This window comes from Pholis gunnellus, assembly GCF_910591455.1.
Source record: "Pholis gunnellus genome assembly, chromosome: 6".
Taxonomy (NCBI): Eukaryota; Metazoa; Chordata; class Actinopteri; order Perciformes; family Pholidae; genus Pholis; species Pholis gunnellus.
Window position 1 is genome coordinate 9645290 of NC_136532.1, and position 27200 is coordinate 9672489.

At 42.2% G+C, this 27200-nt stretch overlaps 2 protein-coding genes across 2 annotated transcripts; both read right to left on the minus strand.

The window, feature by feature from the left end:
* Positions 1-261: 261 nt before the first annotated feature.
* pggt1b (protein geranylgeranyltransferase type I, beta subunit) lies at positions 262-13500 on the minus strand (the record flags this gene model as incomplete). The annotated part of the gene is made up of 9 exons (XM_079160567.1): positions 262-3877; positions 6277-6385; positions 7138-7322; positions 8777-8822; positions 9855-9987; positions 10420-10571; positions 11348-11412; positions 12803-12921; positions 13373-13500. The coding sequence occupies 9 exons, from the start codon at positions 13498-13500 to the stop codon at positions 3711-3713; spliced, it is 1104 nt and encodes a 367-aa protein (XP_079016693.1). The 3' UTR covers positions 262-3710.
* A 417-nt stretch (positions 13501-13917) lies between these two features.
* Positions 13918-23082, minus strand: ccdc112 (coiled-coil domain containing 112; the record flags this gene model as incomplete). The annotated part of the gene is made up of 15 exons (XM_079160683.1): positions 13918-13985; positions 14072-14190; positions 14289-14387; positions 14632-14799; positions 14998-15124; positions 15257-15372; positions 15911-16048; positions 16253-16369; positions 16642-16768; positions 17131-17206; positions 17413-17502; positions 17759-17880; positions 18394-18527; positions 22486-22507; positions 23072-23082. The coding sequence occupies 15 exons, from the start codon at positions 23080-23082 to the stop codon at positions 13955-13957; spliced, it is 1497 nt and encodes a 498-aa protein (XP_079016809.1). The 3' UTR covers positions 13918-13954.
* Positions 23083-27200: the final 4118 nt, after the last annotated feature.

The following is a 27200-nucleotide window of genomic DNA, read 5'->3' on the forward strand; positions in this document are numbered from 1 at the left end:
GGGGATATTCACACGTGATTTCGAGAGGCAAGCCCTCTCTTAGTGCCCCCCCCCCTTCAGGGCAAAATGTCACCTTTGCACATGACATCACAAACTAATAAGTGAATTACTGTGAAATCTTTGGGGCACGTTCATGGTCTCGAAGGCTTCAAGTCTTGATACTGAACGCAATCCTGAGATCTCACACTGAAACCAGAACAATCGCAAAAGTTAGTACGTGTCTTTATTCATCATAAATACAGTATGCACCGCCAAGCTAGATCCAAATCATTGTCCTCAAATTCAAAGCTGAAGTAGTAGAATGCATCACAGATCAACATTTGCATATCCAACTCCTCTCACCGTCTCACTCGTGTAGCTGTAAACATTGGTTCATCTCGAGCACTTGCAAAATAGAAGTCACATATTTATAGACATTTACATATTTATCTACACCCGATCTCTCTACAAAGCATAGAAAAAATAAATTCCATTACATTTATTGTTACATTATTCATTATTACAGTATGTATATTAGTGGATAGCGCAAGGATTCACGGTTGACTATGTGTGGCCATTTTGGCTGCGTCTCAAAAGTCTTTCACAATCCTCCGAACGCAGCTTTCACTGCAGCCATTTTAAAAGAGGAACGCCTCGGCCCCCCCCTCTTTACATGCTGCAGGGCCGAGAGCAGCGAGTGCACTGTGATGGAGCAAAAACGGAGACACAATACAACAACTGCTGAGACGCAGAAAGTGGCAAATCACCCATCCTCCTTTAAGTCGGGTAAGCATTCACGGGTTCTGTCTCAATGAATTCCTCCCTCCTTCTGGAAACACATTATCGATCAGACATGAAGGGACAAAGTCAGATTCTGGAGCAACGACCGCTGCCACTCAGCTTATGTCTGACTGAATGAGTGAACTCTACAGAAGATGGGAGGAGGAAAAAAACACAGTTTACAGAGTACGTGCTCCATTTCCTAGGGTTTTAGATGCACGTTTCCTCCATCCCCTCCAGTAGAGACTTGTTAATTCAGCGCCCGTCTTGGTAATAACAGCCGAGCTAAGCCCGATTTAAGCATGCTGTGCATGTAGCGAAATCTGGAAAAGGGGAAGAAGAGAGCATACACAAAGCGGTGACCCAAAACAATGCTACATGAGGCACATTTCAGAGTCGGGTTCGAGATAGTGGTGCAGCCATGCGACATGGCCGGTGCGCACTAAGGACTGAACCGAGCAGCCGAAGGAGAAAGTGGAGCAGTGAAAGTTGAGACATGGCCGCTCCCTTTCACTGCATTTTGTGTTTGAGGACCCAACAGATTTAGGACATATCATAACTAGGTTACAAAAAAAAGATTGATACCAGAATATTATACAGTGAATAATTCAGAAGCTATTTTTTATTGAGCTTGTTTTGTAACATTTGCGTATCTGAGGCTCAATTCATTAGGTGCAATGAAAGACATGGTTTGCCTTTCCCAAAAGTGAAAATATTTTATGATAACTCACAAAATGTTTGTAAAATAAAAAAATGTCAAGAAAAGTCGGCAGCAAAGCTCATTGACTTTGGCAAAACAGCAACATCAAACAATACAGCAACATAAAGCAATAGAGTGTGCATCAAAATAAGGCTGTACAACACTGGGGGGGTTGTTTGGGTTGAGAGAGGAGATTCCAGCCTCCGACAGTTCACTTTCAATAATAGATGGGTCAAATTATTTATTTATTCACCTCTCCTCTGTCTGCCTGCTCCGTTTCTAAGTCTGGGGGAAGAAAAAAAAAAGGCAACTTGTCGGGAAAGGAGACGAGGCCAAGAACAACTTCACTTTAGACGGAAAAACCAAAGAGGCGATATATATATTTTAGGTATCCGGTCAGAACTGGTGCTAAACACAGCACATGTTGCAGACGAGCCGCTGTATTTCTGACCTGCTGTGACATTGTCCCCTCCTCACCCTCCATGGTCTCAGGGAGCAGGTGCTGGTCTTATAATGGACGGGTGTGGCTTCAGCAGGGGGCTGGAGGAAACCTGTGAAACTGAAAATGTCGCCTTTGTGGGAATCAAAGCAGTCATGTGATGAGCAGGCAAGAGGAGCAGCTAAACCCAGAATCTGTCACCATGTTCGGATCTTTTTAGGATTTACAATGATACATTTCAAACATGTAGCTGAGCTCAAGAGCAAGAAGGCTGGAAGGTCCATCGCGAGATGCAGGTGGCAATTTAGGTCTCAAAGGAATGCGTGGTGTTGGTTAACAGTTGCTTCTGTAACCGGACTCTCTGAGGCACAGGCTGCTCATGTGCATTGGTCTTTGTTTTTGCCCTGCGTCCTTTCTGTTCTGAAAATAAGATGTCAATTCCCAGCGCTGCTCAAAAGAATACATCTCCCCAAGTCACGATGCCACTGTCTCATCTTCCTCCTATTGATTTCAGGCTGGCTAGTGCCTTACAGGGAGCATGGAGGCTGGCGAAGGAGGGTAGCCCGGATCAGTTCAGGGTTCAGGAGTCAGGGGGATGCTGAGATTGACAGCTGCTACCTTGTAGGAGAGAAGGGATTATGCCCATTTTTTAGGCCCAAATCGGTTTTCCTGTAAGCCTCTGGGAAATTGCCGAATGTTATTTCTTAAAATCTTTTTTTCTACCAGTTTTGGATTTCTTTCTTTCATCGTCGATTTGCCTGTTGGGGGCGGTTGTTGGCTGCCCAGCAGATCTATTATCATTTCCATCTCTTGGGATCACTAAACAGAGCCTGTAGTGGTGGAACTGCAGGGACCTGAAGTGAGCTTCACTGCCAGGCTGCTATCACCTTTGGGACTGGAGAGCTCGAGGCTTTTGAAGAGGTTCAAGAGCAACGCGAGGATGGAGATGTTAGAGGGGCAGAGAGGCAAAACAAATACTGTATCAGGAGAACAGGGCCTTGGGGTGTTTCTTCCTCTAAGGATGTAGGGTTGGTTGTTAAATGTAAAAAAAAGCCAACAACTACCATTGGGCTCATACTGGTTTGTAAACAAAAATGAGGAACTCATTCACGACATCTTTGCAATACACATGGAAAACTATTCAGCGATGGCAAACGCGTATCTACTCGATTCACAAAACAATTGCACCAGCCCACTCAAAACCTTTCAGCTACCGAAGCCACCAGTTACTGCAGAACCATTTAAAAGACACAATGTAAACGTCCCTTCAGCCCTCCTCGGGGGTCTCGGTGACTAACATTTACTCCGTGGATGTTTCATATGTCCGTGGGAAGCAGTCGGTTCATCCTTGGCTCGGAAGGTTTACAGCAGATTGGTTGGTTTACTATGGAGGAGGAGCAAGAAGGCTCCGAAACTGCATTTAAAAAAAAAGTACGCCAAATTGAGGCATCTGAGGCATCTCCAGTGACTCAAATTTGACTTTCTGGCACATCATTTCATCACCACAAACCACAATGCACAATGTTATTTACTACAGTCTAATAATAAAAAGGCAGCAAAAAAAAAAGAAGTGTGGCGTATATTGCTTAACACAAAAGTCACTGTAGATGGACTTAAAATGAGCTCCCCAAAGTTACTACTGTGTAACTGGGGACTTAACCATCCTGATTGCTGTAATTAAGAGGCCTCTTAGATGGGTGGCCAAACGTCTTCAAGACACACAGCAAAAGTTCATTTGCCTTTGACCGACCACGGTTAGATGTTCCCGATTACTGAACCTGTTCAGAAACAGAGCTGTGGTTCTTCCTGCTGTCAGTGCTGTCTGCTACAGCTGCCGGCGCCGTCCCTCCATGTCTGCTGCAGCTGCTGGACGTGCTGAAAGGCTCTCTGGGTGATGTTAAGAGCTGGGTGGACCTTCCTCAAACCGGGCTCCCCGATCAGAGACAAACCACACAGCCCTAAGTAGGCATGGAGAGGGTCTGGTGGAAAGGAGAAAGGGGGGGGAGAGAGGGAAAGAAATGGGGAGCATAGTGAGGGATGGAAGAGTGAGAGAAAGGAGGGAAACTAGGTCAGCGATGGTAACGTGTGTCACAGCAGAAGCACCTGCATGTGACAGGGCCTGAGACGTGATCGGAGCCAAGGAGACGGCAGTGTTTGTCACCTCGCTCCTCGTTACCGATGCTAAATCAATAAACAATAAACTAATTTCACATGAAAAATGACATTGTGCAGAAGCATTGTTTTTGTTGTGCTGCTCCTTTAAGAAGACATAAATAATGCATATAGGTCGGCCCCGTGGCCCTTCACCTCCTCTGGGACCAGAGTAAAAGCTGCACAGGCCAGTTAATGGACCAGTAATTTAATCATAATTAAGTGACAGATGATTGGACACAGACATCAGAATCAATCAAAGCAACATTAGCAGCATCAATCAGGACTCAAACTCAAGGTCGTATGGAAGAGGAACAATGTCTGCATTAGTCCACGGTTTAAAGAATAAGGACATTTTTCAATTTAGATTCATATATTCACAAATTGTGATGAAGGGCAACTGTAGTTTGCAGAACATTAAAGGTAAGACCACGATATCATTACACTGAGAGTCGGTGAACACTATAATTGAATTATTTCCCAGTAGTACTTAAGAGTAACGCCCATGAGAATATCAAAAACATGCAGAACTTCATAGTTGGATGAACAGAGTCAACCAGCACAAAGGAGGAGGCTGTCTGATAACAGTAATGGGCTCGTGCCCCTTTGTGGCCTTCTAAACCGCTGGACTTGAGATCGCGGTTACTTGCATTATTCCAAACTTTAGGACATACTGTAACATTATAATAACCTATTCTTTTAGCCACTTGGGGGCGGCGGGAAACAAGTTGCGAACACAACGTTGACAGATCATCACCTTTTAAGTTGATATGGTGAACTTGTTAGCTTATTTTCACAGCCAACAATTAAAATGTTCCCTCATTTGGAGTTGGGTTTGTTCAATTGCTCCTCTATGTTCATCAACTTGCCACTAACTGAGTCTGTCTGCGGTTTGGTGATGAGCAGGTGAGGTAAAGTGGGTTTTTAAGAGCACATTTTCCTGAAAACGGCTGCCTGTTGATCAAGACAACTCTTTCTTCCATGAGTTTCGTCAAACAACGCGGTTCTTTTTAGAGGGCAGGGATCGCTTCAACAGAACAGGAGCACGCTGTGCATGCTGCATCTAATACTGTTAATCACATTGACCCAATCAGATAATGGATTTTCCACATAGAAGCCTTTTCAAACCAATTCACTTCATGACTCTTTCAAGAGCAATGGCAGCAGCAAATATTTTGATCTGTGCTCCGCCTCTTGGACAATGAAAAGAGCTTTGGATCCGTTTCTCAGGTTCATGACAACAGATGCTTTCACTGAGACTCAATTCCACCAATTTGGGGTGAAATTATTATTAATAACCACTGTGTAGCTACATAATACTAACTGTTCCTAACATGAAACATCTGACTGATGATGATGACGGCCTGATGCCTTCTTGAGGAGCAACTGTGCACTGAACCAAGTAGTCTGAAATGTTTGCTATATATGGTCCGGTCCTGCTTAAACACACAGAACCCTCCTTTGTTCTCTGTTATTGTTACATTCTAGTCTTCCCAGACCAGATCCTGCACTGTTGCAAGTCCAATGCTATCTGTACCCATGCTGTTCCCTTTTTATTTGCTAAACTTCTCTTTTGTTCAGTAACATTTACGAGGCTTTGTCACTACAGCCTGAGTTTCGACCTCATTGTTTCTTCTAGCCGATCTTTCCTGCCTGTTTCCTGTAATGTGATCTCTCGATCTCTTACGTCCTCGAGCTACTTATGAACAATCGCCTCATCAATTACACATTACAAGGGCGAGTTAGAACACACAGACACACATGCGCACCATTGAAGTTTAGGGTTACAAGAGCTTTTTTCCATTGAGCTCAAGTAAAACTGCCGACCACAACTCCACCCTGACCTCTCTGCACCTGTGGAGGGCCGGGTACAAACTGTTCAGCCCAAAGAGAAAACAAAGAAAAGAAACTGCTTAGTTCCATTATCATATTGTCCCTGACGAGAGATCTTTGAAGCTACTGAGAAATAAACAGCAACACTATGTTGGACAGCAACCTCTTTACAGTCTATTTGTGTTTCCACCACATTAAACATGGCATTCAACCCCTCCAGTCTAATCCTCCAGGTACGTGGGTTTTGTGTCACTCTTACTTTGACAGAGATCATCAGATGCAAAAGAAACAGCAACACAAAACACTCACGGCAGTCGTCTGTGCTCGGCTTTCCTCTATCTGTTGACGGCTAGATGTCGCTGTAATAGCGACCTGTGCAAGTCAGAGCATTTACCTGGATGGCTGTCAGGCCACTTGGCGAATCCTCCCACCAACCGGTCCTGTGTGGACAGGATGAAGCTCCTGTTCTTGTCAAAGTTTGTATACTGGAACACGTCTAAGAGCTGGGAGAGCAGGGAGGGAGGAGGGGGGGGGGGACCGTGAGAAATGAAGAAGGAGGGAAGAGAGAAGTTTTACAAAAATAACTAGTCAAATAAATCCAATGAAAATCAGAGATTTGTTGGGTATTTTCAACTGGCTGTTTCTGCAGTTCAAAATACATTTTAAATTCTAAAGATGCAGAGCGTGTTGTGTTTGGAGAGTTGCATTTGCTTTCAATTAGGTGGATTACTGTTATCTCCATCTACAGACACTAGTGAAGAAAACATCAGGCCTTAATGTTGATCAGACAGCACTTCTGCCAAATATATTGTTTGCGCATTTGTTCCCTCTGGCACAGTTCTGACCCAGAAATTCACAGTTTTCCTGCAACGTGTTTGCTTATGTGCGTGTGTGTATGCCTGGCTTACTCATAGCTAGCTGCAGTTAGGCTCACAGTTTTGACCATGTACCTCTGGCATAGTTATGACCCAACTCTGTGTGTGTGTGTGTGTGTGTGTGTGTGTGTGTGTGTGTGTGTGTGTGTGTGTGTGTGTGTGTGTGTGTGTGTGTGTGTGTGTGTGTGTGTGTGTGTGTGGTGATTAACCCAGTTGTTTCGACAGTGTGAGTATATACAGTGCTTTTAAAAAAAATGCCCTCATGTCTCTTCTCCCTCATGAGAAAATGGTGAAAGAGATCCGAGGTAAAACACTTAACTACACTAAACATGTCAATGCATGCAGGAGCGTGTACGCGTGTCTGACACACCGGTCCGTACCTCTAGCGTAGCTCCCACCCAAAAGGAGTAGCATGTGTCTACAGGTTTGTTGGGGCGACCGTGGAAGCCGCTCTGCTGCCTCATGATACACCAGCGCCGGATCCGGTCCAGCTCCCGCTGACTCAGCGCCTCTTTCAGTCGACCCATGAGACACAGAGAGGCTATGGCACAGTACGTCCAGCCACCTGGACACACAGACAGGCAGGCAGGTGCATGACACACAGTGGATTAGGACGAATCCCATTAATTGGACATGTTTTGATGACAGACAACTAGTTGATTACAGGGCACTGCAGTAAAAACAGAGGGCGTGTCAGTGTGTGGGCTATTGTACTGCCAGCTATTTCATAGCATGCAGCTAACTTAAGCTTAACTCTCACTTAACACCTTTCCTGAGAAGTGGGAGTTTTCAAAATGTGGAGCTAACTTGTGTTTCGTATGAATATATAGAAACGCGCGCTAGTGAGGTAAATGGCTGCTAAAACTTCATCGATTGATGACAGCAGCGGCTATCCATCCCCTTCTACAACCCAACTGTCAGCTGCTTTCACGACTGTCAAGCCTTTAAACTCGTCACCACCATCCCGGGCTGCTTATCTGCGTTTGTTTGTGTGCTCATGTGTGATGGAGAGAAACACAGGGAAGCGTTTTGAGTGTAAATCTGCCGACGTGTGACCCTCGCCTCTAATCAAACGTGTCTCGCTCACTATCTGCTGGAGGCGCAGGAAGACAGTTCGGAGGGCATGAATCCAAAACAATTCATTCTAACAGTTTCCAGCTAGTTTCTAAAATGCTGGAAATAGAGAGGCAGCAGAGCGATAAAAGCCAACCACACTGAACACGTGGAGAAAGTGAATTTATTACCCTGGCACACAGTTCCTGTAATACCACGTTTCACATATTGAGCTACACAGTAGCCTAAAACATAATCATCTACAGGAGAGTCTGTGGAAATTTTAAGCGCACAGTGCGGGAGGTCTTGGCACTGAACAAACACGCACTTCAAGGATGGATGGGTAATGGGCATCTACTGTCTACTGATGTGTAATCAGCCCTCAGACAGAGAGCTGGCTGGTTGGCAGAAGACAGTCGAGTCTCAATGAAGACTGTAATCACAGAAGTTTAATTTATCACAAGGAGGGAAATCACCCAGATGCACGAGGATCAGCTCCTTCAAACCGTTTGATTTAGATGTAGATTTAAGTTGTGAATTATGTCTATGAAGGGGACGATGGATATGCTCCAAGCAGTGCTCTTAAGGGTGTGTGTGTGTGTGTAGGATGAAGCCTTTTGTGTCAGAATAACAAGGTTTAATTTGAGTGTGTGGGGGGTGGGGGGTGAGGGGATTAATGAGGACAATGTATTCTACAGAGATGGATTTTAATGGCTAATCCTTTAAACCTGTTACTCCCATCAGCCACTTTCATGCCCTCTACTACTACACCGCCAACGCACCCACAAACCGTTTGATCCGACATGAACCCGGATGATTTTTGGTTTAAATCGGGGCTGCCAAATACACGCGCACCCTCCTTTCTGACTTACTAGCTCACCCACGGATGAGCGTTCAGCTTCCAAACTGATATTTTTGGACATCCGTAATTAAGTATAGGTCATTACACATGATGGTTATACTCACCATGTGACTCCCGCCCAGCTCCCTGGCCAAAGCCACTGTCGTATGACTGTGAAGAGGAAAATGAAGAGTCATTCAAATACAAGCAATATTTCATCAGTCACGAAAAGGCTAATGTGAGCCTGGCAGAAGACGCTGAACTGCTTAGATTTATTCCATGTGTTCATTCACACTCAACCTATCTTTTAAAAGCATTAAATTGTGAGGTATGATTTAAAAAGGTGTCACCACCCGGCTGCTTGAACAAGTTTCAAAGCATGTTTTTCAGAAACAACTGCCGATCATCAGCAGTGGTTCCCACTAGAATACACAAGTTCAACAACAGATGGTCACTTGGGAAACTAACAAGGTCGAGTCCTTGTCCGTCTGGTCCGATCAGATGAACCATAACAATAGGGTTGGTAAACGGACACCTGGCGCCGTCCAAATATAATCCGTGTGGCTGGTAAACTTATCTACTGTTTAAGGGATTTTCAACCACAAAACCAGCGATCATCTGCTGGCTTCTGTATACTTACAGTCACCAACAACTAACTTGCATTGCCACAGACATTTTGGAATTTACCCACCAGCATGTAGCCGGTGGATAAATATACCTTTTCAGACATGAATCACAGTTATCTGTTAACTAATTAACAGAGCATTCCCTCCCTCCCTCTCTCGTCTGTGTGAGATACACACCCTGCCAACAATAAAGACACACTCTTGTGTTAAATGTCTCAAACTGAAAACAAGCTGAAGTTTAGAGGTGAATGGGAACAAATCTCTGTTCTGTTGAGTCGTACAAGAGACTGAGATGACGGGCATGAACACAATACCTCAACACAGACCGCATCGATGTGTCGAACCCACGTCTGATAGAACAACTAACACAGAGGCTAAAGAAAGCGTTGAGCTACACATCAGTCAATCTGACAAGGATATCACTCCGGAGACACATCATCAAATGCAAACATGTTGCTCCCTGTGAGGTGAATAAAAGCCCTCTGGTACAGCTTTAAAACCATGATTATCCCCATTCGAGTGTAGAGACAGTGCTTTGAATGCTGCAGAACATTCCGTGTTTTTAACATCTACTCACCAAACTTCCTCTGATGTACTCAATGGCCTTTTGGATGTCCATGCCTGACCAGTCATCCAGGATGTAACAGATACTGGCGGCACAGTAAATAAACCGTATGTCATTTTCACTTCCCTCTGGCACTGCGTAGAAACTGGAAGCAAGAAGACACACAGAGCGACGCAAAGACAGGAGAGTTACACAAACAGTTGAAAATGAGCTGAATGTCTATGTTCCGAAATTTGCAGCATTTAAGTCCTGTCTTGTTATAAAAAAGGCCTGTCAGCTGAAATTGCTAAAGGGTTAACTCAGATATACTAATGTGGGAAGATAGTGTTATCTGCCAGACAGGTTATACACGATATGTGTGTGTGTGCGTGTGTGTGTGTGTGTGAACAAAGCAACTACTGTTGTAGGACCAAACGTGAGTTTATGTCAGTCCACATTGAGACTGCTAGTGTTCACATGACCTCAGGCATATTTGAGTCAGAGTGAAAGTGCCAGTGTAGATCACTGTGGAAAATATGCAAATGTGTGTGTGTGTTTGTAAGTGAGCGAGTGTGTGTGTGTGTGTGTCTACACCGACCTGCCGTCCTCCAGCTGCAGAGCTCTGAGACCAGCCAGACAGGCCTGTTTGTTCACCCGGCTCAGGTCGTCTCCGAGTATTAGCAGCGAGCACAGCCCAGTGTAGGTCATGGCTACATGGCCACTGTCATATGGATGGAGCACACCTGGGCCCTTAAGAAAATATATCAAAATGAGATAGTATTCATACAACGGACAAAGAAAACTAATCAAGAGATTATAGTAGGAGAAAAAGAAGCAGTTCAAAAACAATGAAAAGACTGTTTTGCTATCTACAGGCAGCTCAAATGGACCTTTTTGGGGAAATGACTCGGGTTACATCCATTACTATGTCTCCATGGGGGTAGATAAGTGAGGCCAAATGTGTCAAACACATTCAACACAATAACTACCCCCCTGATGTAAGACAACAGATTGGTACAATAACGACTACAATACCCAAGAGTTTCAATTTTTTGCTCTTCTTCAGAAAAAGACACGTTCCTACTTAAGTGGCTGACCTGAATAATGACAATAAACATCCCATTAATATCCCCGTTTACATGCAGCTCTCGTAATGAGGGTTTTACACCAGTGGTGGACTTGTTTGACCATGTGAACACTCAGCCTTCCTCTTTCATTCCTTTAACCACCGGCTTTAAAAGGGTTGGTGTTGATGCTCCTAAAACCTGAATGTATTGGCACATCATACATGTCTTAATCAGAAAATGCTTCATTTGGAATAAGGTCATTTACATAACCTGTATCAAATTCAGAATACTGTAATATGTGTATATAAACATAGTCAATGATTGAAATGGCCTAAATATTGAGAAGGTTTAATGCAAAAGAAAAAAATAGACAAAAGGTGTGATCTTTAGACTATTACATTATACATACAAGATTCAATGTCTGGTCAAACTTGGGATGAGTGTGGTATAAGGCAGTACCTTAGTGCTATAAGGAATTCCAATATGCGACGATCCGCGAAAACCACAACGACTAAGGTTAGCTTCTGGAAGAGAACAACAGGAGAAGAGAAGGAGGAGGTGTAAGAAATGATGATGGACTGGTAAACAACAGGAACTGGAACACAAAAGCTTTACTCTGTTTTACTGTCTCACAAACCAGGTCTCAATCTGTCCATATTGACCTTCCAGAAGGTGCAACGATGCTCCGCTAGCTAAAAAGAAAAGTGTACTGCTGCCATCTACAGGCCATGGGAGGAACATTGAATACAGCAGAACCTAATTAACAAAATGTCATCAGCAAAGTAAACAAAATGCTTTCAACATATGTCAACCCAACTACTCTGAGAACAGTATTTTAAAATGTGTCACACATCATAAGGACCAATTCTGACTGAAATGGTTAACAATACATGGATCATGTTGCACTACATGAAAGTGCCACGATCACTTATTCTGAAATGTGTATTAAAGCCAGAACATCGCTACAATATGTTTGTGTGTTCAGCAGACTATTGTTGAAAGCAAAACTGCTAACCACATTTTGGAAAATGGTTCCTACAAACAGCATCAGGGACAGAAATGACACATTAGGAAGTCTCAAGTACCCCCCCGAGCTGTACTTTCAGCTAATGACAGAAAAACAACAAACACCAAACATATGGCGGCAGCAAAAGTTAGACCAATCACACACGGTGATCCAGACAACTTTCTGTTATATAATGAACAGATGGCACAGAGTTGCTTGTTAGAGACAGAAAAAAAAACAAATCATTAAATATTTAAAGACCAACTTTCCCTGATGAACAGAGGTATGGTGGATACAGGTGAGGGGAGGAAGACCTGTGAAGGCAAACTCCCAGAAATATGAAATATTTGACAGAATCAGAAGTTTGAGTACTCTGAAGTTGTCCCCCACTCCATAACGAAACCATAGATACACACATTCCATGACATTATTGAATAATTTACTAGAAAATGCACAACATGAAGCGGTTTACGGTTGTGTTTTTCTTGATGTGCACATTCACACACCAACCAAAGCTTGGAAATGTAGAAACCATGTGTGCATTAGCGTCCGCTCAACGATAAAGAGCATTGGTCCTGTACCTTTACTAAGCTCTGAACCACTAGTATCCATTCCTCAAGGAAGTTTCTCCTACAATGCCTCTATTTTCTGTCTTTCTCAAAATCTGAAACAATATGGGAATGTCTTGTCAATAGTGTCTCATGAAGTCCTGTGTGTCGGAGGTGATAACGCTCCATTCAACTGATTCATGATGTAGTTAAAGACCTTTTGATTGACTGCTCCGTGTGAACCATTATCTTGTTCGTATTGGCAGTGAATACTTGTAGTGCAAACCTTTTTTTTTTAATAATTAACTTTTTTTTTAAACTCATCTCATTTATTGTCAGGTGTGAACACGTGAGACTTACGGTCCTCTGTGGGCAGAACCTGTAGCGAGTAGATCCACTCGATCATGGTATTCCTATCAATCACATCCAGAGCGTCCAGCACATCGAGACCCGACAGGGCAAAAAATATGATCGTTAACCTGGAAAGAAAGCAGATAGCAGGCTAATTCAAAGGCCACATATACAAGCTACAAATACATAGCCTACGAAGCCAACAATCAACGTTAGCTGATGGTTTAGGTCAGCTTTTATTGGAGCCATTTGTTAAGTATAGAAAAGAAGAACCTGCTCATCTTACACATTAACGTTACATTTTGCTTGACGTTCACTTTCAAATGAGCCTTATTCCTACGAGAATAACCTTCTAACGTTGTACAATTAGCTTCACGGGGTGTCGTGCAGTTAGTTTCCTGTTTTACTGACGTTACAGCCCATCTGTCATAACTTCACTGCTGATGTTAGCGAGCCCGCTAAGCTAACTTGCACCAGCCTTCATTCATACCGGTTGAACCACAGCTAGCTTGAATGCTAGTCGAGTTCTTCAGTAAAACACGTGAACTAAAGCTACGTCTTTCACTCCAGTAAATATACCTGGTTGTCTCCAGCGAGGCGTATCTCTCAGGTAACACCTGAAGTGTTCTCTGGAAGAATCGTACATGTCTATCTCTTAAAAAGTCTATTTGCTCAAATTCTTCAAACTGGCACTGCTCTTCCGCCATCTTTGCATCCGCACCTATGAGGAATCTTTTCCGGTACGTTTGTTTTTCAGAATAAAAGCTTATACTACACAGCAGTGTACAGAAAGGTCAGTTCAGAAGTTGTCTCTCTATTGAAGACACAGCAAGTACACATATACAGTACACGTTATAAAGATGGACTGTTTGGAGATTATTTTTGCAACATAATAACATTATTACCCGTGAACTATTTCAATAGAGGAAAAATAGACCACCAGAGATAAGACATTGTGAAGTTTAAGAAAAGATTTTATTTAAAATACCAGTTTTGTCAAATGTAAGTTAATATAATTCATAGCAGCACATAGTAGATTCAAAGAAAGGCACAATCTGGTTTTGTGATCTCATTGCATACATTTTCATTTGATCACATTTCTATTAAAACAGAGTTCTGAATGCATTTTAGGACTGCTTGGTTTACTTTCGTTGTTGCTCATCACAGGTCTTGTCGCCAAGTTGGAACAGCTCTGCAACAAAATGAAAGAACATTTCAGTGATTAAACAATCACCTATTATTACCCAAAGCATCACACAAAGGTTGGGGCAGTCAGACCTGTGAAACATCTGTAGCACAGGCCCTCCTCCTGAAGATCCGATGTGTTTCATTCGCTCCTCCCATCCCTTAGTGGGACGGGTGAGCCTGGAGGGGTCTCTGCTGACGTGACCATCCACCTGAATGATGAACAAACATTTAACCCTTCCCTAAATCCACAAACTTGTTTATTTAAGATTTGAAAATGTTTGTGACTTGTTCACTGCATCACCCTTACCTTCTCCTTTAACTTAGCAGTGATCCTCCTCTGTCTTTCCTCTTCTTCTTTTACCCTCAGCTGTTTCTCCTGAAGCTTTGCCTCCACCTTGTGAAGATCCTGCAGAAAGGCACGTTTTGTATTTCACACCATGCAGTCATTTATCTTCTAACACTAGCCTTGGTATTTATTCCCACATTTGAAAAACTGGAAAAATAGCTCTCATCTCTTAAATACTTTACTACCTCACAAAACAAGACCTGTGCTCCAGTGAGGAAGTCTGGCCCCTCAAAGCGGTAACACCAAGAAAAACAGACAAACAACTGGCGCTTCTTGGTATTTCTGTCATTCTCAGACTTCATACCCTTTCATTAAAGCGTTTGATGAGCTTTGCTGCCTCCCTTCTCCTCTCGTCCATCTCCCTCTGCTCCTCCTCTTTCCCCCTCCTCTCCTTTTCTTCCTCCTCCTCTCTCCTCAGTCGTAGCTGCTCCTCAATTGTCAGCTTCACTTCCAGCTGCCGGCGACGCTCTTCCTGAAAAACACAATTTTTTTTGATAAAGCTAAAAAGGGCACCAAAGACATTTACATCAATGTATGTATGTGTATCATTTTTCAATGCTAAATTAATTCAGAGACACACAGATAAGTATATATAAATACATAATCACTATCTTTGATGAACCACAACCACAGTAAAATGACTTTTCACACACACACACACACAAAGCACCATTGCCCGCCTCCTTTTTTGTATCTCCTCAACCAGCCTCTGCTCCTCCTCCTGCTCCGTATTCCTTCTCTTCTCTTCCTTCCATTCCTCCAGTCGTCGCACTGCCTCTCTCCTCTCCTCCTCAGTCCTTGAACAGAAGAGAATAAAACACAATGAAACAGATATGACACCAAAGTGACACAAAAAAGAGCAAATAAAGTCCCCAAATTTAAATAGAATAAAGTTTTTTTTATTCTATTCTGCTCTACATCTGACTCACCTGTGTTGGTGGGCCTGGCTCTTGGCCTCCTTCTCCCTCCTTCCTGCCTCCTCCTCCTGACTCTGTATTCTGGTCTGGCGTTCCCGATGCTTGCTGGCTTTCCACCGCTGTATAGCCTGGGTATGGTACGAAGACAAGTGCAACATATTTAAAAGACAGCGACCACAGCTAACCAACAGCTCTCTCTGAGCTCCGGCTTTATACAGAATAAAGTCATTTCTAATTGAAGTGAATGGAATACAAGTGTACAAGCACTGTAGACCATACTATTGGAAACAAATCAGTTATAGCAAAGGTTGTCCTTTATTGTACACACAACCTGGTGGAGTAACCAACAGAATTTTAAAGATGTTAAAATGTTATCCAAAAGAACGAATGACCGATGATGATTTATTGATCAAACAGAAGAGACAGTAACTCAACAAATGGATAAAATAATATTGATAACTGATTGTGGCTAAACACCTAGGGCGATTCAGATGTTGTATTATTTTGTATTTATGTAGAGAACACCTAACAGAACTTTATCACAAAACTACATTTATTTTGTAGAATGACAAAAAAAAAAGCACTCCAAGAGACATTAAGTCTGGGACGGTTGAATGTAGAAATCGAGACAGTCATCGGACACTGAGGAAAAAAGCCCCGTTGTACCTCTCTCTTTTTGTCCTGTAGGTAGATCAGCTCCTGATGCCAGTCCTCGTGTTGATCTATCTCCTCCAGTGTTTTACCAGGCAAGTACAGCTTGGCCTCTTTCCTGTAGGCTGGTTGCCCACTGTGCTTTGTCCAAACCTGTAAATCAAACAGATTAGAGCCGGACAGACGGGGATCTTGAGGTGATCAACCTTTGGCTTAGCGTCCGCTGCAGCAAAACATTGAACACTGTTGTGGTGTTAAGTGTGTGCCATGATCCTGAACTAGGAAGGTGGCAGAGGAAAGGAGACTTTTCACTAACTTATTGCAAGGTATCAAGACAGAATAACAGTTATGTCTTACTTTTAGGAAGGCTTGGTGGTCATATTGGTCCCAGCCACCACAAGCGCCTCCCGTCTTCAGCAGGAAAGACTCCAGTGCTCGGACCTCTGCAGGGAGGTCTCTGTCTGGGGGTTTGGTCTAGTAGGACGAAAATCATGAATGAAATGCTGAATAAGTCAGAATTCTAGATGCATTTAAAAAAAAAAAAGACACTTAGAATGTAATAAACATTATCTGTCAACTCGTAACGCACCTTTTAATGATTTCAAACATGTTGTTTTCCGTCTCAAGAGCTCAAGATATTTTCATCACTCAAACACAAACTTGGCTGTCCCTCCTCTTTTCATTGCATAAATGATGACAACAGAGGAAATACAGGAAAAGGAGGAAAAGGAAAGTGAGAGGCCGACCTTCACGGTGGGAGCCGTGTGTAGTTTGGGGTCTGCTTTGACAGAAACGTTGAAGTTTTCGATCTTCTTCTCATAAGCAGAGATCTCCTGTCTGCACGTCCTCTCCTCCTTCAAATGTTCCTCAAAGCTGAGAGGAGCAGAGAAACACAAAAGACAATTGTTCATATTTTTCATTAGCGTACACATATTCACTCCCACTGTGGAGCAAACACTGATCACTACCTGTTTTATTTGCCTGCCTGATTGGGTGTACATAACCTTGTAATGTTTGAATAGTTTAAACCTGGTGTGTTTTATTTATCTCTATATTTATGTATTTTATTCATGGGATGAAAATGTGTATTGGATTGCATTGTCTGAAATAGTGTGTGTTTTCTAATATTAATATGTATGTAACTGAACACTAAGTTAAAAGTGGTATTTCCTAATAAAGGAAGTTTCATTGTATTGCGGTTTCTACTTTTCTGGTTGTTTAGTGCATCCTGTTACCATGAACGCTGTTCCTCTTTTAGGGAGTTAATTGAGATTTCCACCTCTGACATTATTTCCTTCAGTCTTTCAATCACTGAAAACGCAAGTAGAAATGCAGAGACATTAATACAAATCAGATTTTCACTGTGCATGATTATGACACTACAATCCCCATGCTTTTATTGAGCAGTGCAGTACTTTACGATGGCATCTTTTATATGGATGTAGCAGAATGGCACAAATATTGATGATTGTTTATAAGGCGCTATAAAAACAAACACTGCTGGGTATTAAACTTACACTCGGGTGTTGGCTTCACATCTACGAGCTGTCTCTGAAACTTCCTCACACCGTTATGAATCTTCACTAGCTGCCTTTGAAGAGTCATCTCTAAAGAAAAAGAAACGCAAAGAACATGAATAGCAGTTTTTATCAAAGTGGTGAAGTGTGGAGGGTGGATGTCTCCGTTAACATTGGTTCACTGCTCTGACTCGACTTCCAGGAAGTAGGCAGAGACAAGGACATGGATATAAATCTTCACAATGGAGTATCTGATACCACATGGTGTTAAGGCTGTCTCAGAGGTATATTCATTAGACAATCTGAGGGGGGATGTTAGGATACTGTAATGCAAAGAAAGACCCACTCTCAGCATTTCTGTCTTCTTCCAGCACTTTTTCGTACTCTTCCAGTTCTCCAGTCACATCTGTCCAGCCATTCTTCCTGCACTGAACACTCAACGTCCGCTCTTTCTCCAACTTTTCAATCCTGAGAAGTGAGAGTAGAAAAGTTAAATGGGTATAGTGAGGACACATCAATATTAAGGCTTAAACTATTCACAGAGTCCCTGATGTCAAAGTCCCCAGGTGATTTGACGAGTTACAGTGGTTTGGTGATTGGTTATATAAATACAGCACACATGAGGAATGTGCCTTACTTTTCTATTTACAGTGGTGACTCAGCAACACCAAACCAGTTCTTGCTATTGTCGATTGTTTGTATGAAAGTGTTATTTTAATGTCCATACAAAACATGTGTGTGAAGTATTTGAGGGAAACACACACCATGCACTGTTCCAATCCATCATCCCTGCAGTAAATGCCATTTTGAAACCTATACATGAGGCACAGTATTTGATATTGAGGCTGTAGTCTGTGGTAATGTTGGATTTCATTTTGTGTTGGGCTCTCTCATCAATTTGTCCACCAATGGATCTGTACAGTGGAAGTCAAGCGGTTGAGGCTCTATAATGAAATGTTAGACAAACACAGCTTCACTCACTGCCTCCGGTTTTTCTCGGCTTCCCTGAGAAAGTGAGCAGCTCTCTGCGTGACGAGCCTCTGATCCACGCAGTCACTGCTGACAGGAGGCGACGAGCTGAGCTGCTGCTGGACACTGCTGGAGTCTCCCTCTCCCTGCTCACGTTCATTCAAGGGAAAGCAAGACACAACAGCTGATCGTAGTGCGCCGCATAGCAGCGACTGCAGGTTCAATACATTCTGGAGCAACGTAGCGTCCGATAATGGAAGCTCGTACATCAGGGAACAGCACCATGAGGCGCGTGCGACAAAGTCACACACGAATGCTAGTTTTACGACCAGGGGCAAAATGTCCTCTTACAAAATACCACACAAACAGTACACAGTAAAGACACGACAAGCTCACATCGGACTACGTTAGATAGATCTCATGTAACTAGCTAACGTTAGCTAGCATTGGTTAACAGTACGCCATATCTCCTGCTGTCCTTCAACACGTTAAACATCTGAGATGAGTGACATGTTGTCGACTACATGTCAATTTGAGACCAAATGCATTGGATATCTGTGTGATAGCTACCGAGCAATGTTTATCAGCGCATCGTGTGGTTGCTAGGGCGGCCATGTTTAAGTGAATCTGTAAACAAAACAAACATTATTAACAACGTGCTCCTGTAGTGACCGGCTCCTACCAGCAGAGGGCGCTGCTCGTCATTAATCCGTTGAACACGAAGGACTGGACTGGAATATAGCTGGTGCTGTTTAGTTTAGTTTAGTTTAGTTTAGTTTAGTTTAGTTATTGTGCACAGCTCAAACAATAAAATAAAAATGAACTAACATAATTTGAAACATGAATATCACGGTGCAGGAAGAGGCAAAAAGCCAACTGGGCTTATTTGAAGCCTCCACCTAACGTTTTATATAATATTACAATTTTACAAAATTACAGAGAACATAAAATGAATATGCATAAGATATGAATATGTAAAATATTATTGACAAGATGTTTTACAATATATGAAATATGATAGTAATATCAATACGTTACAAACAACAAAATAAAAAATAATGTAATTGTGTCGAGTGTGTGCGAGCATGTGTGTGCGTGTGAGAGTAAGCATGGGCTTGTGTTTGTTCAGCGATGTTGCTTTATAGACCTGCAGTAACTCATAAGCAATATGCTACAAGTCCCTATGAGTGAAACAACTATAACTGTAATATAACAGCTAAAACAAGAAAGACACGAACAATAATACATAAAAAAGCAATTACAAAACAGCAATTAGATTTTCCGCTGTAAAAACTCAGAGACGACGATCAGGCTACACGATGGGAGACAAACCTGGTGTAACCAGGAGACTGTAACCATGACGACTTGTTCTTCTGCGAGAGATGAATGAATGGGTCTAGAAATACTGCAGCCGACACAAATAACTGCTGTGTGAAAATTGTTGAGTGTAAACTCCCTCCCAGGTTGCTAAACTCCCGAATTGCCTCTAAAAATACTTAGGACATGAACTCAGTGTCATCAGTGGTGGCTGAAGATCAGACTGACTTTTGAACAGTTCAGATGATGGAGGGATTCAGGCTACTAACTATGGTCCAGGTTAAAAAGAAGAAGCACTGTAACACTGTAAGACTTCTCTTGAAATGAACATGTAATATATTTTTCGTGGGCCACTTCCTAAGGTACAGAAACATCTAACTCTGCTACAACGAGATGGTTAGAGTTACCTGCACGTCACACTCTCTCAAATAACAGCCAATGTCTTCTACCGAGGCCGTGGTTTATTTCTGTCACAGCCTTTTTATGATGGCCGACCGCTATAATTATTACGTGAGGTGGCCCCCGAGTGACAATCAGGGAATAAAGAGGAGAGAGAAAGAAAGAGGGAGAGGGAGTATAAATAGAAACCTGAACCCATTATTGAGTGCAGATATTGGGGATGGTCTCTCCCTTGGGTAAAGAGGCAGAGTTGTCATCGCAACATAAATAGCAACCGCTCTCCTAAATGAAGAGCGTTACAATTCACTGTCTTCGTCCTCGGGCCAAGGGACTCACTTCATTTGATAAATGAGACAGTCAGATGAAACCTTCACATGGTTGGTATAACAAATAAAACAAAACATGCCAGTACAAAGCGGGGGCTTTCCAAACAGGGATTTGGTAACACAAATGTAACTGTCAAAGAGGGGTAAAGTGTAGGTCAGCTCCAGAAATAAACACTTTGACTTCCTTCTGTTTTCTTGATAACATCTTGTGAGAAAGAGTGTCAAAGTGAAACAAATTAAAGCTTAGTTTGACAAAAATGGGCTATTTCATACAAAGAACCCTTGTATGGAAACTATTTTGCTATTTAAGTTATTTTTGCATTCTGTCCTGCATGGGAATATATTTTTTTATTGCCTCGATATGATAAATAAATATTTATAGCTTGAGTCTCCTAGATTTTTTCCCGACCTTTCAGCTGCACACTCACTGTCTTCGTTACCAGATAGTATTTTGTTTCAGTTGTCGTGGATGACCTGATTTAACAGGTGGTTGTAAGACAGTGTGGTGGAAGAAGTACTCGGCTCTTGTACTCAAATAAAAATACCACAGTGTAGAAAGTAAAGACCTGCATCCAAACTTTTACTTAAGTAAAAGCAGATTAAAATGCACTTAACGTACCCAAAGTAACATAGTCATCATACTGAATGGCCAATTTTAGAATAATATATATATTATTATTGGATTATTTGATGCTTTAATGTGATGTCATTAATGTTGTTTTACTTCTTCATGTACTGTTGGGTAGCTTAATACATAATAATATATAATTATGTAGTTATTGATTTTATTTTGTATTAATATAAGAATCCACAATGTAACTAAAGCTTTCATATACGTGAAGCAATGTAGAACTATGAAGTGGCAAAAAATAGAAATACTCAAGTAAAGTACAAGTACCTCAAAATTGTTGTTCAACCACTGCACAAAAATGTAGGTCGCACGATGTCAAGTGAGCAAACTCAATTCACAGAGGAAGATCTCATGACACAGAGCTGGGAGGAACTAATGACGGGAACTTTGGATTAATATATTTTCATTATCAAACTAATAATTAATTTGGTTCTTTTTGACAATTTCTTTCACAAGAGTCAAAGTGCTTCCCCTCACGAGGGACAACAAAAAAGGGAAAGTGAGACAGAAAGAAAGACATGACCTTTGACCTCTTCTGAGGAGCTTAATAGACTGTTTGGAAATGTTATGAGACCTGATCTCTGTAAACTGAGAGGTCAGTTTTGCATTCATGGACGGTGGAATTCTGAACTTGCCTCCTGTCGCTTCTTTGAATTAGGCTTATTTATGACATCTGCCATTCTGTTGATTGGTATATATATATGTGTGTGTGTGTGTGTGTGTGTGTGTGTGTGTGTGTTTGTGTTTCGTTGCAGTGGGAGATCCAGAGCTGCGTCTGTTTTCTGACACCACAGGTGAATGTGTTTACGTGTGTAAACCTTCTGTTTACTGAATGGGAATGTTTTCAGTCAACATGCCTGTTTTAATTAGGGTTGACTGTGGACAAACACTACACACATAAACAACATGCACGGACAAAATTGCATACCTGCATGGACACACACACACACACACACACACACACACACACACACACACGTATTTGTTCTGACACCTGACGAGTGCTGTAATTGTATATGGTGTTAAAAAGAAACATGATCTGGCTTCGTCTTGCACACGTTGGGCATGTTAGACTCAGAATACAACTGCAAATGCATTTGTGTGTGTGTGTGTGTGTGTGTGTGTGTGTGTGTGTGTGTGTGTGTGTGTGTGTGTACATATCGGTATATGTGTGTGGTAAAGAGCTTGGGAAGGCAGGGGGAAAGCGGTCAGTCTAATTGCTTTTCCTGCTGTGCTTCTCTTTCTGTTTCTCTCTATAGTAACGTCAACACATCAACATTTCTCCAGATGTACCTTTGGGCCTCTTGAACATGTCTCTTGTAACTAATAAGTTAACATGTGTGCATATTTAAGGGCCTCACTTATTATATTACATTTCAAAGACTGATTTGGGGCAGAGATGAAGCTTTGGTCTGGAGCACTGAGCCTTACCCGAGGGTCGGTATCGAGAAATCTGAGGGGACACAAGACAATTAACAGAATCGAAAGAAGATGAAAATAAATATATATATGACAACTGTACCTCTCGATACCTCTTAAAGTAATGAACGTAAAAATGTAAAAATTCAGAAAATGACTCTCACAACTCTGATATATAGTGTGTGACAAAGGGGTCTCAAATGTTTGTGTCATTTTAAGTGTTTAAGTTGTTGTAGGGCCAAAAAAGGTTGGCGATGACAAAGTTCAGACAGATTGCCATGAATCTCTGTCATCGAGACCCTCATGGTGCCCAGAGTTAGAATTCTAATACCTCAGTGATCCTCTGACCTTTCATCTAACACCACCAGCAGGTCAACGGTCCCACTTGTTCAGCACTTCAGCTCAGGTTAGCTTAAATTGAGTTGTATTAACGAGCATTTATGACACATTTCTGAATGTCTTTTCTTAAAATATCGATTTTGTAGCATTTGCATGTTAAGTAAGTTGCAGCCATAAACTCATGGCATTGATTTGATCTAAAAGTCTACAAAAATGCATCGTGTTTATTGTAGCAGACCTTATGGATCTGCCACCTTACCTTACCCACATACCTCCTTACCCACACACTCCACATGGTGATCTACAGTGGAGGCCTTTCACTGATGTCCTCATACGACCTGCTGAGAGACATGTTCTTAATCTACCGCTTCAAATGTGGCAAGGTGCCTCGCTCACATAATAGAAATATAAAACGGTTCAAAGTTACCTTGGAGACAGCTGGTCAGATGCACCAAAAGGCCCATTTATCAAATGTCTATTGAATCTTCATTCTTTCTTTGTCTATATTTTAGAAATAAGGTATAATAAAATGTAGATAAACATCTATACTTTGCCCAGTGAGACATGTTAACTTTGGGCATCACATCGGAGCTCACATGGTTTGAATGCTGGGATGATACTCATGTGTATAGCCTACATCTAATTTAATAAGATAAAAACCAGAATAAAGTCGTTGCAAGTGGGTCAGCCCTCGTGTCAGAGATAATCGTTATTACTGTCACGGGATACACACAGTCAGAGTTCAGGCTGACAAATATACGTCATGTTGGAGCATTAAACCATTTTAGATTGCAATGCCTCTCCTAACAAACTGGTTTGCTGAGGTTGCAAGCAGACAAAAGCAAATCTGTTTTAAGACTCGTGATGTAACTTTTTAAATATGTTCTTACTGAAACGAAAGGAACAATTCAACATCTTAGGAAAAATGTTTTAACAGAGTGCCTGTACTATAGATATGAGGCTACAGCCAGGAGATGATTAGCTTAGCATAGCACAATGCCTGGAAACACGGGGACACTGAGAAGAACAGTTGAGGAATTGTGTACCTGGACAAATAACCTAGCGGTGAATCAAGCTCCTTTCCTTACAGTATATCAACAATGGTTCACTCTGAACATATTCACACAATGAAGTGATTTTGTGAAAGTAAAGCAAAATATCCCTGCTGCAAGTTCAGTGCATCAACTTCATTGACTTGTAGTTAGTAAGTCCCATAACTGTGAAACGTCACAGCATCTGTTGAATAAGGAGCAGCAGCTGTGGCCTGGCCCCTGTTCTCTTCAAGTTGATTAAGCATTAGCATCAGGGAATGAAGGCTCACGTGGAGCCTGACGGTTGTTACTGGGGGTTTTACTCTGTCACTTACCGCCGCTAACTTTACACCCTTATTTGTGTTTCTGTGTGTGTGTGTGTGTGTGTGTGTGTGTGTTTGTAAGAGAGAGAGAATTGCTACAGTTACAGAGATGACCTGTGGGGACTGAGAGAGGAGTTGATTACAGACGTGCCACTCAGGGTTCACGGGGCTTAATGCCAGTGTGTGAGTGTGTGTGTGTGGTTTAATGAGCAGGCAGTCCATGGTGCCGCTGGTGTCACCCTACCCATGTGTTAAAAGGAGGGATAAAGCTCCAGTCAGAGCGAATGCCTCTGCCACAGAGAGGTTAGCCTCTTAAAGATGATTCTACACAGGGAAAGGAAAAGGAAAGAAGGAGACTATGCATTTTCATCCTCAGTTTTAAGTACTTTATTGAACTCTGGCAGAAGTTTGGACCCGACTCTACTGATTTTGAGAAGCCTTTGGAAATTTCTTCCTTTTCATGCCTAAAAGATTGTCACGCCTTGAGGACTTCTGAGAACCTACACATCAGCCACAGAGAGAAAAGCTTCGCTAGACAAAATGAAATGGAACATTGTGACGTGCTCTGACTGACTGTGCTTTGATGGTTTACGGGCAGATCAGCTCTTATTTATTCCCCTCCCTTTGCCACACCTATGACTGTCTGTGACTCTCTGTGCCCCCACAAGTCTTTTTAAGTCCCTTTGTTATTACAAAAAACAAATACCCCATTGATTCAGCATTGCACTCCTACAACACTGTCGGGTACACAAAAGACATGCGAGACATGATACAGTGCAGTAAAACCAGACATATCATTAGTTTTTATTCCACACATTCCCCTTCCTTGTCAAAATCTGGCACCCACATTAATAACCATGATGCAACTTGACTGGCCGACAGTTCAGTCGGAGAATCAGGTGTGTTACGCTAGGTGTGACTAACGTAGCCTCAATCCGCTAGCCTCAAGCTGAGATGAGGAGCGGGCTGCAGAGGTCCGGAAGCTTACTTCTTTCTAACTCTACATCAGGCTTTTTCTTCACATAGTAATACCTCCCGAGACCCGTGAACAATCTGTCATGCATACAATCAATGGAGTAAGGGTCTCCCCTTAAAGCACAATATTTGTCTATCTGTGTTTGATATGGAGGTAAGGGATAAAGATATGGAGGTAAGGGAGAGGGAGCTAAATTTAGAGACGAGAGAGAACGAAGGGAGTGTATCAGTGTGATCGTGAGTAATGGACACCAGCAGGTTGGATCATCTAGTTTATCATCTGGACAGTGGGATCTGTCCCTGTCTGTCCCTTGCAGCTCAAGACCAGAGCAAACACTCTTTGTGTGAATTATCAACTGCTGAACTGCTGGGACAGAAAGAGAGAGAAAGAGAAAGAGAGAGAGAGAGAGAGAGAGAGAGAGAGAGAGAGAGAGAGAGAGAGAGAGAGAGAGAGAGAGAGAGAGAGAGAGAGAGAGAGACAGACTGTGTGTGCACTTTCACACATGCACATCCTTATGTGTCTGGTCACTGAAGGCATGACATAATTGTCAAACAGGCAAACTAGACAACACTACACAAGATTAGAATATAACAGAACAGAACAGAACAGAACAGAATAGAATAGAATAGAATAGAGAACCTAACCCACATACTCAGGTCTGTGTTTGATTGCAGAGCCACAGTGAAATGCTGGGGAAGGTACAGTGCATGGTGATTTGACAGGAAAAGGAGGCACCTTGTGGAAATGGTGGATTCTCAGAGGAGCGTGGGCGGGCCTGATGAGTCAGCGTGGCAGATGGTTTGGCAACCAATGTGGGCACAGCCAAACATTTAGACTGATCAAGAGGAATTGTTGTACAGGGTGAACGCTAAATGAGCTGAAAGCCTTTTTATCTTGGTCTCGTATGAAAAGAAGGAATTAACGGAGACAAAGAAATACTCCACATGAAAGGATTTTTTTTTTTAACTCAACCTGCATCCTATTGTTTGGAGATAAATCCAAATATGAGCTTGTATGGTGACAGAAGGTGGATATTTATCTTTTCATGCTTCCTGCCTCTTACCTTGCATGTACAGTAAATGGTAGTAAAACTTGCCTCTTGTATTTGAAGTATTGCAACTTCATATTAGGTACTTTATTACTGTATTTCTGCAGCCCTAAACTGTGTCTACAGGTACTAAACTGGAGTTCATTTACTGAGGAAGCTAACTCACTGCAGTGACAGTCTGTGTGAAATAACATTGCACAGGGGACGTAAAAATAAAACTCATGTTACATTTATTGTGATAAAAGTCCAACGAAAGCTAAATCTCAAGTGGCCATTATTCATTCAAAGTTTTGTTTTGATGGCTTCACCATAATTTCCAAGTTCCCACGACCGACCTCAAATTAGAATACAGGTTTACACACAGCACAGGGATTAGAGCAGGGTCGGAAACGAGGGCGTTTTCTGCTCACCAAATGATCTGCATCTCAGATTTTTGAGCCAAAGCAGAGTGTTAATCCTCTAAGTATCAGTGGTCTAATATTATCTGTTTTAAGGATCACATAAAACCCCATCTTTCACAGCCATGATAGATATTAGCATACTGTATGTGTGAATGTAAAGAGAATGTTACAAAGCCAGAGACACCGGAGATACGGGTGATAAAGTAAGTTTGTGGTTTCCATGAACGTTGGGTCTCGATATCAAACGGACGTTGCCTGGTTTCTGGATTAGGAAGTAACAAATTCCTGGTTAATCTGTGAGTAAAACGACCACTGGGTTTGTCAGTGTCGCTGCTGCCAACTGTCACTGACTTGAGTTTCAGGACGCCTACTCCTGTGTGTGTTCGTGTCTGAACAGAATCCAACAGCAGCTGTCCAGGTTACCCCAAATGCCCCGTGTACAGTAACTATGAGCATGAAACCCAAATCCATATCTGTATTTATTGTCTCCTGAGCTGACTGGAGCGTCTTTAGCAGAGAAGCGTTGACAGGCAGAAGATCAAGTGAGGAAACGGAGGTGTCATCGGTGTTCTCAAACATCTTATTGCTGATGAAATCACTTTTGCATTT